The 12,411-nt window shown below is 31.7% G+C and overlaps 1 protein-coding gene across 2 annotated transcripts in view; it reads right to left on the bottom strand.

Moving 5' to 3' along the window:
- The window catches only part of pcbp4 (poly(rC) binding protein 4), a 153,460-nt gene that overhangs the window by 30,139 nt on the left and 110,910 nt on the right, over window positions 1–12,411 (bottom strand). For both annotated transcript variants that reach the window (XM_056399217.1, XM_056399225.1), the window contains 2 exons: window positions 10,046–10,087; window positions 9,823–9,901 (listed from right to left, as the gene is read on the bottom strand). In XM_056399217.1, coding sequence (XP_056255192.1) covers window positions 9,823–9,901; window positions 10,046–10,087 — 121 coding nt within the window. The remainder of the gene's footprint in view (window positions 1–9,822; window positions 9,902–10,045; window positions 10,088–12,411) is intronic.

Genomic DNA, 12,411 nt, shown 5'->3' with positions numbered 1-12,411 from the left:
AACGTCATAGTATAGTAAGGCATAAAAAGTCATAAAAACGACATAGTATAGTAAGGCATGAAAAGTCATATAAACGTCATAATATAGTAAGGCATAAAAAGTCATAAAAACGACATAGTATAATAAGGCATAAAAAGTCATAGTATAGTAAGGCATAAAAAGTCATATAAACGTCATAGTATAGTAAGGCATAAAAACGACATAGTATAGTAAGGCATAAATAGTCATATAAACGTCATAATATAGTAAGGCATAAAAAGTCATAGTATAGTAAGGCATAAAAAGTCATAAAAATTACAAAGTATAGTAAGTCATAAAAACGACATAGTATAGTAAGGCATAAAAAGTCATAGTATAATAAGGCATAAAAAGTCATAAAAACGACATAGTATAGTATGGCATGAAAAGTCATAAAAACGTCATAGTATAGTAAGGCATAAAAAGTCATAAAAACGATATAGTATAGTAAGGCATAAAAAGTCATAGTATAGTAAGGCATAAAAAGTCATAAAAATGACAAAGTATAGTAAGGCATAAAAAGTCATAATATAGTAAAGCATGAATTGTCATAGTATAGTAAGGCTCAAAAAGTCAAAAAAAGTCATAGTATTGTAAGGCATAAAAAGTCATAAAAACGACATAGTATAGTATGGCATAAAAAGTCATAAAAACGTCATAGTAAAGTAAGGCATAAAAAGTCAAAAAAAGTCATAGTATAGTAAGGCATAAAAGTCATAAAAATGACATAGTTTAGTAAGGCATAAAAAGTCATAAAAACGTCATAGTATAGTAAGGCATAAAAAGTCATAAAAATGACATAGTATAGTAAGGCATAAAAAGTCATAAAAACGACATAGTATAGTAAGGTATAAAAAGTCAAAAAATGTCATAGTATAGTAAGGCATAAAAAGTAATAAAAAGTCATAGTATAGTAAGGCATAAAAAGTCATAAAAATGACATAGTATAGTAAGGTATAAAAAGTCAAAAAATGACATAGTATAGTAAGGCATAAAAAGTCATAAAAACGTCATAGTATAGTAAGGCATAAAAAGTCATAAAAACGTCATAGTATAGTAAGGCATAAAAAGTCATAAAAACGACATAGTATAGTAAGGCATGAAAAGTCATAGTATAGTAAGGCATAAAAAGTCATATAAACGTCATAGTATAGTAAGGCATAAAAACGACATAGTATAGTAAGGCATAAATAGTCATATAAACGTCATAATATAGTAAGGCATAAAAAGTCATAGTATAGTAAGGCATAAAAAGTCATAAAAATTACAAAGTATAGTAAGTCATAAAAACGACATAGTATTGTAAGGCATAAAAAGTCATAGTATAGTAAGGCATAAAAAGTCATATAAACGTCATAGTATAGTAAGGCATAAAAGGTCATAGTATAGTAAGGCATAAAAAGTCATAAAAACGACATAGTATAGTAAGGCATAAAAAGTCATAGTATAGTAAGGCATAAAAAGTCATAAAAATGACAAAGTATAGTAAGGCATAAAAAAGTCATAATATAGTAAAGCATGAATTGTCATAGTATAGTAAGGCTCAAAATGTCAAAAAAAGTCATAGTATTGTAAGGCATAAAAAGTCATAAAAACGACATACTATAGTATGGCATAAAAAGTCATAAAAACGTCATAGTATTGTGTGGCATAAAAAGTCATAAAAACGTCATAGTACTCTAAGGCATAAAAAGTCATATAAACGTCATAGTACACTAAGGCATAAAAAGTCATATAAACGTCATTGTATAGTAAGGCATAAAAAGTCATAAAAAAGACATAGTATAGTAAGGCATAAAAAGTCATAAAAAAGTCATGGTATTGTATCGCATTAAAAGTCATAAAAACGTCATAGTATAGTATGGCATAAAAAGTCATAAAAATGTCATGGTATTGTATCTCATTAAAAGTCATAAAAACGTCATAGTATAGTATGGCATAAAAAGTCATAAAAACGTCATAGTATAGTATGGCATAAAAAGTCAGGGTATAGTAAGGCATAAAAAGTCATAAATAGGTCATAGTATAGTGAGGCATAAAAAGTCATAAAAACGACATAGTATGCTAAGGCATAAAAAGTCATTAAAACGACATAGTATAGTAAGGCATAAAAAGTCATAAAAAAGTCATAGTATAGTAAGGCATAAAAAGTCATAAAAAACGACATAGTATAGTATGGCATAAAAAGTCATAAAAACGTCATGGTATTGTATCGCATTAAAAGTCATAAAAACGTCATAGTATAGTATGGCATAAAAAGTCATAAAAACGTCATAGTATAGTATGGCATAAAAAGTCAGGGTATAGTAAGGCATAAAAAGTCATAAATAGGTCATAGTATAGTGAGGCATAAAAAGTCATAAAAACGACATAGTATGCTAAGGCATAAAAAGTCACTAAAACGACATAGTATAGTAAGGCATAAAAAGTCATAGTATAGTAAGGCATAAAAAGTCATAAAAATGACAAAGTATAGTAAGGCATAAAAAGTCATAATATAGTAAAGCATGAATTGTCATAGTATAGTAAGGCTCAAAAAGTCAAAAAAAGTCATAGTATTGTAAGGCATAAAAAGTCATAAAAACGACATAGTATAGTATGGCATAAAAAGTCTTAAAAATGTCATAGTAAAGTAAGGCATAAAAAGTCAAAAAAAGTCATAGTATTGTAAGGCATAAAAAGTCATAAAAACGACATAGTAAAGTAAGGCATAAAAAGTAATAAAAAGTCATAGTATAGTAAGGCATAAAAAGTCATAAAAATGACATAGTATAGTAAGGTATAAAAAGTCAAAAAATGTCATAGTATAGTAAGGCATAAAAAGTCATAAAAATGACATAGTATAGTAAGGCATAAAAAGTCATAAAAACTACATAGTATAGTAAGGTATAAAAAGTCAAAAAATGTCATAGTATAGTAAGGCATAAAAAGTAATAAAAAGTCATAGTATAGTAAGGCATAAAAAGTCATAAAAATGACATAGTATAGTAAGGTATAAAAAGTCAAAAAATGTCATAGTGTAGTAAGGCATAAAAAGTCATAAAAATGACATAGTATAGTAAGGCATAAAAAGTCATAAAAACGTCATAGTATAGTAAGGCATAAAAAGTCATATAAACATCATAGTATAGTAAGGCATAAAAAGTCATAAAAATGACATAGTATAGTAAGGCATAAAAAGTCATAAAAACGACATAGTATAGTAATGTATAAAAAGTCAAAAAATGACATAGTATAGTAAGGCATAAAAAGTCATAAAAACGTCATAGTATAGTAAGGCATAAAAAGTCATAAAAACGTCATAGTATAGTAAGGCATAAAAAGTCATAAAAACGACATAGTATAGTAAGGCATGAAAAGTCATATAAACGTCATAATATAGTAAGGCATAAAAAGTCATAAAAACGACATAGTATAATAAGGCATAAAAAGTCATAGTATAGTAAGGCATAAAAAGTCATATAAACGTCATAGTATAGTAAGGCATAAAAACGACATAGTATAGTAAGGCATAAATAGTCATATAAACGTCATAATATAGTAAGGCATAAAAAGTCATAAAAACGACATAGTATAGTAAGGCATAAAAATTCATAGTATAGTAAGGCATAAAAAGTCATAAAAATGACAAAGTATAGTAAGTCATAAAAACGACATAGTATTGTAAGGCATAAAAAGTCATAGTATAGTAAGGCATAAAAAGTCATATAAAAGTCATAGTACAGTAAGGCATAAAAAGTCATAAAAACGACATAGTATAGTAAGGCATAAAAAGTCATAGTATAGTAAGGCATAAAAACTCATAAAAATGACAAAGTATAGTAAGGCATAAAAAAGTCATAATATAGTAAAGCATGAATTGTCATAGTATAGTAAGGCTCAAAATGTCAAAAAAAGTCATCGTATTTAAGGCATAAAAAGTCATAAAAACGACATAGTATAGTATGGCATAAAAAGTCATAAAAACGTCATAGTAAAGTAAGGCATAAAAAGTCAAAAAAAGTCATAGTATTGTAAGGCATAAAAAGTCATAAAAACGACATAGTATAGTATGGCATAAAAAGTCATAAAAACGTCATAGTAAAGTAAGGCATAAAAAGGCATAAAAAGTCATAGTATAAGTAAGGAATAAAAAGTCAAAAATGACATAGTATAGTAAGGCGTAAAAAGTCATAATATAGTAAAGCATGAATTATCATAGTATAGTAAGGCTCAAAAAGTCAAAAAAAGTCATCATATTGTAAGGCATAAAAAGTCATAAAAACGACATAGTATAGTATGGCATAAAAAGTCATAAAAACGACATAGTATAGTAAGGCATAAAAAGTCATAAAAACGACATAGTATAGTAAGGCATAAAAAGTCATAGTATAGTAAGGCATAAAAAGTCATAAAAATGACAAAGTATAGTAAGTCATAAAAACGACATAGTATAGTAAGGTATAAAAAGTCATAGTATAGTAAGGCATAAAAAGTAATATAAACGTCATAGTAAGGCATAAAAAGTCATAAAAACGACATAGTATAGTAAGGCATAAAAAGTCATAAAAATGACAAAGTATAGTAAGGGATAAAAAGTCATAATATAGTAAAGCATGAATTGTCATAGTACAGTAAGGCTCAAAAAGTCAAAAAAAGTCATAGTATTGTAAGGCATAAAAAGTCATAAAAACGTCATAGTAAAGCAAGGCATAAAAAGTCAAAAAAAGTCATAGTATTGTAAGGCATAAAAAGGCATAAAAAGTCATAGTATAGTAAGGAATAAAAAGTCAAAAATGACATAGTATAGTAAGGCGTAAAAAGTCATAATATAGTAAAGCATGAATTATCATAGTATAGTAAGGCTCAAAAAGTCAAAAAAAGTCATAGTATTGTAAGGCATAAAAAGTCATACTATAGTGAGGCATAAAAAGTCATAAAAACGACATAGTATAGTAAGGCATAAAAAGTCATAGTATAGTAAGGCATAAAAAGTCATAATATAGTAAAGCATGAATTGTCATAGTATAGTAAGGCTCAAAAAGTCAAAAAAAGTCAAAGTATTGTAAGGCATAAAAAGTCATAAAAACGACATAGTCCTCTAAGGCATATAAAGTCATAAAAACGACATAGTATAGTATGGCATAAAAAGTCATAAAAACGACATAGTATAGTATGGCATAAAAAGTCATAAAAAAGTCATCGTAAAGTAAGGCATAAAAAGTCATAAAAACGACATAGTAAAGTAAGGTATAAAAAGTCAAAAAATGTCATAGTATAGTAAGGCATAACAAGTCATAATATAGTAAAGTATGAATTGTCATAGTATAGTAAGGCATAAAAAGTCATAAAAATGACATAGTATAGTAAGGCATAAAAAGTCATAGTATAGTATGGCATAAAAAGTCAGGGTATAGTAAGGCATAAAAAGTCATAAATACGTCATAGTATAGTGAGGCATAAAAAGTCATAAATAGGTCATAGTATAGTGAGGCATAAAAAGTCATAGTATAGTAAGGCATAAAAAGTCATATAAACGTCATAGTATAGTAAGGCATAAAAAGTCATAAAAAAGTCATAGTATTGTATCGCATTAAAAGTCATAAAAACGTCATAGTATAGTAAGGCATAAAAAGTCACAATATAGTAAAGCATGAATTGTCATAGTATAGTAAGGCTCAAAAAGTCAAAAAAAGTCATAGTATTGTAAGGCATAAAAAGTCATAAAAACGACATAGTATAGTATGGCATAAAAAGTCATAAAAACGTCATAGTATTGTGTGGCATAAAAAGTCATAAAAACGTCATAGTACTCTAAGGCATAAAAAGTCATATAAACGTCATAGTACACTAAGGCATAAAAAGTCATATAAACGTCATTGTATAGTAAGGCATAAAAAGTTATAATAAAGACATAGTATAGTAAGGCATAAAAAGTCATAAAAAAGTCATGGTATTGTATCGCATTAAAAGTCATAAAAACGTCATAGTATAGTATGGCATAAAAAGTCATAAAAACGTCATGGTATTGTATCGCATTAAAAGTCATAAAAACGTCATAGTATAGTATGGCATAAAAAGTCATAAAAACGTCATAGTATAGTATGGCATAAAAAGTCAGGGTATAGTAAGGCATAAAAAGTCATAAATAGGTCATAGTATAGTGAGGCATAAAAAGTCATAAAAACGACATAGTATGCTAAGGCATAAAAAGTCATTAAAACGACATAGTATAGTAAGGCATAAAAAGTCATAAAAAAGTCATAGTATAGTAAGGCATAAAAAGTCATAAAAAACGACATAGTATAGTATGGCATAAAAAGTCATAAAAACGTCATGGTATTGTATCGCATTAAAAGTCATAAAAACGTCATAGTATAGTATGGCATAAAAAGTCATAAAAACGTCATAGTATAGTATGGCATAAAAAGTCAGGTATAGTAAGGCATAAAAAGTCATAAATAGGTCATAGTATAGTGAGGCATAAAAAGTCATAAAAACGACATAGTATGCTAAGGCATAAAAAGTCACTAAAACGACATAGTATAGTATGGCATAAAAAGTCATAAAAACGTCATAGTATAGTATGGCATAAAAAGTCAGGGTATAGTAAGGCATAAAAAGTCATAAATAGGTCATAGTATAGTGAGGCATAAAAAGTCATAGTATAGTAAGGCATAAAAAGTCATAAAAAAGTCATAGTATAGTAAGGCATAAAAAGTCATAAAAAACGACATAGTATAGTATGGTATAAAATGTCATACTATAGTAAGGCATTAAAAGTCATAAAAACGTCATGGTATAGTAAGGCATAAAAAGTCAGGGTATAGTAAGGCATAAAAAGTCATAAATAGGTCATAGTATAGTGAGGCATAAAAAGCCATAAAAACATCATAGTACAGTATGGCATAAAAAGTCAGGGTATAGTAAGGCATAAAAAGTCATAAATAGGTCATAGTATAGTGAGGCATAAAAAGTCATAAAAACGACATAGTACGCTAAGGCATAAAAAGTCACTAAAACGACATAGTATAGTATGCATAAAAAGTCAGGGTATAGTAAGGCATAAAAAGTCATAAATAGGTCATAGTATAGTAAGGCATAAAAAGTCATAAAAACGTCATAGTATAGTATGGCATAAAAAGTCAGGTATAGTAAGGCATAAAAAGTCATAAATAGGTCATAGTATAGTGAGGCATAAAAAGTCATAAAAACGACATAGTATGCTAAGGCATAAAAAGTCACTAAAACGACATAGTATAGTATGGCATAAAAAGTCATAAAAACGTCATAGTATAGTATGGCATAAAAAGTCAGGGTATAGTAAGGCATAAAAAGTCATAAATAGGTCATAGTATAGGAAGGCATAAAAAGTCATAGTATAGTAAGGCATAAAAAGTCATAAAAAAGTCATAGTATAGTAAGGCATAAAAAGTCATAAAAAACGACATAGTATAGTATGGTATAAAATGTCATACTATAGTAAGGCATTAAAAGTCATAAAAACGTCATGGTATAGTAAGGCATAAAAAGTCAGGGTATAGTAAGGCATAAAAAGTCATAAATAGGTCATAGTATAGTGAGGCATAAAAAGCCATAAAAACATCATAGTACAGTATGGCATAAAAAGTCAGGGTATAGTAAGGCATAAAAAGTCATAAATAGGTCATAGTATAGTGAGGCATAAAAAGTCATAAAAACGACATAGTACGCTAAGGCATAAAAAGTCACTAAAACGACATAGTATAGTATGGCATAAAAAGTCAGGGTATAGTAAGGCATAAAAAGTCATAAATAGGTCATAGTATAGTAAGGCATAAAAAGTCATAAAAACGTCATAGTATAGTATGGCATAAAAAGTCAGGGTATAGTAAGGCATAAAAAGTCATAAATAGGTCATAGTATAGTAAGGCATAAAAAGTCATAAAAACGTCATAGTATAGTATGGCATAAAAAGTCAGGGTATAGTAAGGCATAAAAAGTCATAAATAGGTCATAGTATAGTAAGGCATAAAAAGTCATAGTATAGTAAGGCATAAAAAGTCATAAAAAAGTCATAATATAGTAAGGCATAAAAAGTCATAAAAACGTCATAGTATAGTATGGCATAAAAAGTCAGGGTATAGTAAGGCATAAAAAGTCATAAATAGGTCATAGTATAGTAAGGCATAAAAAGTCATAGTATAGTAAGGCATAAAAAGTCATAAAAAAGTCATAATATAGTAAGGCATAAAAAGTCATAAAAAACGACATAGTATAGTATGGTATAAAATGTCATACTATAGTAAGGCATTAAAAGTCATAAAAACGTCATGGTATAGTAAGGCATAAAAAGTCATAAATAGGTCATAGTATAGTGAGGCATAAAAAGTCATAGTATAGTAAGGCATAAAAAGTCATAAATAGGTCATAGTATAGTAAGGCATAAAAAGCCATAAAAACATCATAGTACAGTAAGGCCTAAAAAGTCATAATATTGTAAAGCATAAATTGTCATAGTATAGTAAGGCAGAAAAAGTCATAGTATAGTAAGGCAGAAAAATTATAAAAACGTCATAGTATACTAAGGTGCAAAAAGTCATAGTATAGCAAGGCATAAAAATTATAAAAACGTCATAGTATACTAAGGTGCAAAAAGTCATAGTATAGTAAGGCAGAAAAGTCATAAAAAATGATTGTATTGTAAGGCATAAAAAGTCATAGTACAGTAAGGTATAAAAAGTCATAAAAAGGTCATAGTTTAGTAAGGCATAAAATGTCAGTACTGTAAGGCATAAAAAGTCATAGTATAATAAGGCATAAAATTAAAAAAAACATCATTGCATGTTAAGCCATAAAAAATACCATAGTATATCAAGTCATAAACAACATCAGGCATAAAATGTAATGTAATTTCCTAGTCTAATAGGCAATTAAAAGTCATTGTAAAGTAAGCCATAAAAATGTCATAGTATAATACGGCATAAAACGGCAAAAGGTACAGACATTGGAGTCACCAAGAGAACACACACAGGCACATCATCCAAACTCGACACCTAAGGGTGCAATGAATGGGATTCAAACCCAGAATCTTCAGACTGAAAGGCAACTAACCACTACACCACCAAGCTATCTAATATACAAACTATAGTATAGTAAGACATAAAGTCAGGCGTAAAAAATGTCAGAAAAACATCATATTATAGTAAGGCATAAAAATGTCATGGTATAATAGGACTTAAAAACGTCACAGGTACAGACATTAGAGTCGCCAAGAAAACACACACAGGAAGAAGGATAACATCCAAACTCCAGACAAAAGGGCGGACACCTGGGATTCGAACCCAGAACCTTCTCGCTGAGAGGTAACAGTTATAACCACAGTACCACCACGGTGCCTCATAAACAAACTATATTGTAGTAATACATCAAAACATCATAGAATAGTAAATAAAGAGCCTCATATTTGTTGTTCATTTTGCCTTTCCCAGTGTAAAACCAGAACACTTCCACACACACACACACACTCGTCTCAGATGCTTCGGTGTCGCGATTATCCGATCAGCGCGGCTCTTCTCACCGACCTCCTCCTCCATGTCTACTTGTTAGCCTCGATCAATAAGTCATCAATGGATCAGTGACAATGAATTTTAAGAGCGCCCTCTGCTGGTGCTCAAGCAAACTACTTCAAATGCTCTGTTGAGCTCATAGATTTCAAATTTTGAATTTGGTCATTACAGTTTGAAAAAATTTTTTTTCCCATGCTTGAATGGAGAGTTAACCCTAATGTGTGTGTGTGTATGTGTGTGTGTGTGTGTGTGTGTGTGTGTGTGTGTGTGTACCTACCAGGCAGAACTTGTGTAGCTGATTGGCTGATGGGTGCCAGGCCTTGTTGCTGCATCGACAACTGGTGGAGTTTCGCTAACTGAGAGAGCAAAAGAGACAGAAAGAAGACAAGCATGAATTGATGACAGAAATCTAATTAATCATCTGATAAAAGCAAAGTACTCATTGTCATGTTCCTCACGGGAAAACATCTAAATCATTAGACTGTCATTTTTTTTTTTACCTCTGAGTGTGGAATGCCGTAGTGGCTTTGTACTGCATATGTCTGGAGGAGAGAAAAAAGACAGAAGTGTCAATAAAATCAAGGTTTACATGCAGAAAGGAGGTTTCTGTATCCATGCAACACGTTCATGCGCCCAAGGCTGTAATTTCCACTAGGGATGGGAGGTGGGGGCATGTCCCCACCCACTTCTCATAATCCTGTTAATGCAGCAACCCTCACAGTTTCTATCTCTCTAAAAGATTTTTCCAGCTTTCAAATGAAGAGGAGAAAAGACAAGAAATGATTAAAAAAAAAAAAAAAGGTTCCTTTTCAAATTTACCTTGCATTCGTATCTTTTTTTTTTAACCCTGGGCTTCACCTCTCAGGCTACATAGAGACGACTGCCCTCCGTCTTATCGGTGGAGGCTTCGCTTTCAGTCTGAGCAGAGGACACTGCAAACAATGGGCTAACCCAGGGCTTTGAAAATACTGCAAATCTCTCTGCACATCGGTATTATTATTTACAGTCAGTGTTCTCCTAGAAACGCGCGAAGGAAGCAAAGAACAGAGGCATTTGCACGAAGATGGAAATACAACATTGATTTACCATAAAGTAACCAATCCCTGAAGAATCAACGTTAGTGCAGTGGTTTTTCAAGCGTTTTAACATCACGGACCAATCAGACCACGGACCCTAGGGTTGCCACCCGTCCTGGTTTTCCCGGGACACGAATTGTCCCGGTTTTTGTGAAAATGCACTTCTAACTTAGAATTTCATAGTTTCAAATAAAATCTCATTTGTTTCCTTCTACTGCTATTCTGTTCTCTTCCTGGTCATGTCCAATCCCGTGTCTCTAAACATAATGACAGAATGTGCAACTATTTTGCTTCATGGGTTTCAAACATTTTTTTATAATGAAACATATAAAAGCAAAAATCTTGTGCTCGCACACGTGCTTAAATCCTCTCTGCCTGAATTCATGGTAGTGCCAACCGTCACTGTTGTACCCGTTTCCATAGTGAAAATAAATGATGTGTGAATTCAACAATTTATATAGCATTTCTTTTTTTGTCTTTTTAATATTAGATGACCATTATTAAAAAAGCTTGACAGCCAATTTCACAATAATATTTCGCTTGATTTTTTGATATTCTTTTATAATTTCAGTATATTTTTGACTTTTTTTTCCTCCCCCGCTCTAAAACCAAACCCACACTCTTGCCAGTACCTGTGTCACACATCGTTTTATTCTTCTAGATTTTTAATATAGATACAGACGTTGTGATCACCCACGAAAAAAACGTCTCAGCTCTGAAAGCTTGATGATAAAGAATGACAGTTCTTCAAGATCTCTGGAGCTCATAACACAAAGCCCATAAAACCATTTAAAAGACCCAGGAAAGCCTGTCAGTTAAAGGCCTTTTCCCTGCACACGCTATTTCTGTACATCTCATCTCCACACTGAGCACAGAGGGAAGCACCTTTTTGTCATAATATCATTAGGATTAATGTTTCCCAACGCTCCACTCTGCAGCACAGAGACAATAGAGGAGTTTCTAAAAACACTCTCACTCCAACATCCGTCCTGGCTGAATCTCCTGTGACTCCTGCCTCCGTTGCCTTGTTAGAGCGCCTGTGTTTATCTCTCCAAGATCATGATTTAAAGAGTTTTTAGAGGCCTTTCCAAATCCCAGACTGAACTTCAAAGAGAACAAACACCTCCATAGGCAATGCATGATACAGGGAGAGGGGTTGGGGCTGAGTGTGTGTGTGTGTGTGTGTGTGTGTGCAGGCACAGGGACAAAGTTGGTGTGCATGCGTGCAGAGGACTTGCGTGTGCGTGAGAGAGATATTTTGTGCGTTTGTGTGTCTCCCTGAGGTTCACCGCACCTTATATAACAGATTTCACAGTTGTTATCCTTGACGCAGTCTGCATTGCCACTGCTGCTGAACTTTTGACTCCTGATGCTAACTCAGGGATGTGGAGAACAGGATGTTTGCAGCAGCAGAAAAAAAAGAAAAAGAGAGGTGGCTACAAGCTAAATCGACCTGGGTGTGCTTGGCCTCCTTGATTCTATAATATCTCTCTCCTTCATCTGCAGATATGCTGGTAAATATTTATGCACGGTGGCGAACCTGTAAGTCTCCATCACACGCCTGAATCCAAATGGTCCATGCAGGCCCTTACTCAAAAAATAAATGCTGAACAGCTTAATGCAGCATGAATCAGAGACGCAGCAGCAGGCAGGAGGAGCTGCTGCACTTCTGCTCCCACGTTTATGAGTCTCAGTAAAGGACGTCACTTCTAACTGGAATAAAATTCCCTGTGGTCCTCTCGGAGTAAAAGTGCTTATTTTTGTTAAGGAAACGACTCCTCCAGTATTTG

The sequence above is a fragment of the Seriola aureovittata genome, chromosome 2, assembly GCF_021018895.1.
Source record: "Seriola aureovittata isolate HTS-2021-v1 ecotype China chromosome 2, ASM2101889v1, whole genome shotgun sequence".
Taxonomy (NCBI): Eukaryota; Metazoa; Chordata; class Actinopteri; order Carangiformes; family Carangidae; genus Seriola; species Seriola aureovittata.
The sequence above is the reverse complement of the archived record's forward strand: the minus strand, read 5'-3'. Positions and strand labels throughout refer to the sequence as shown.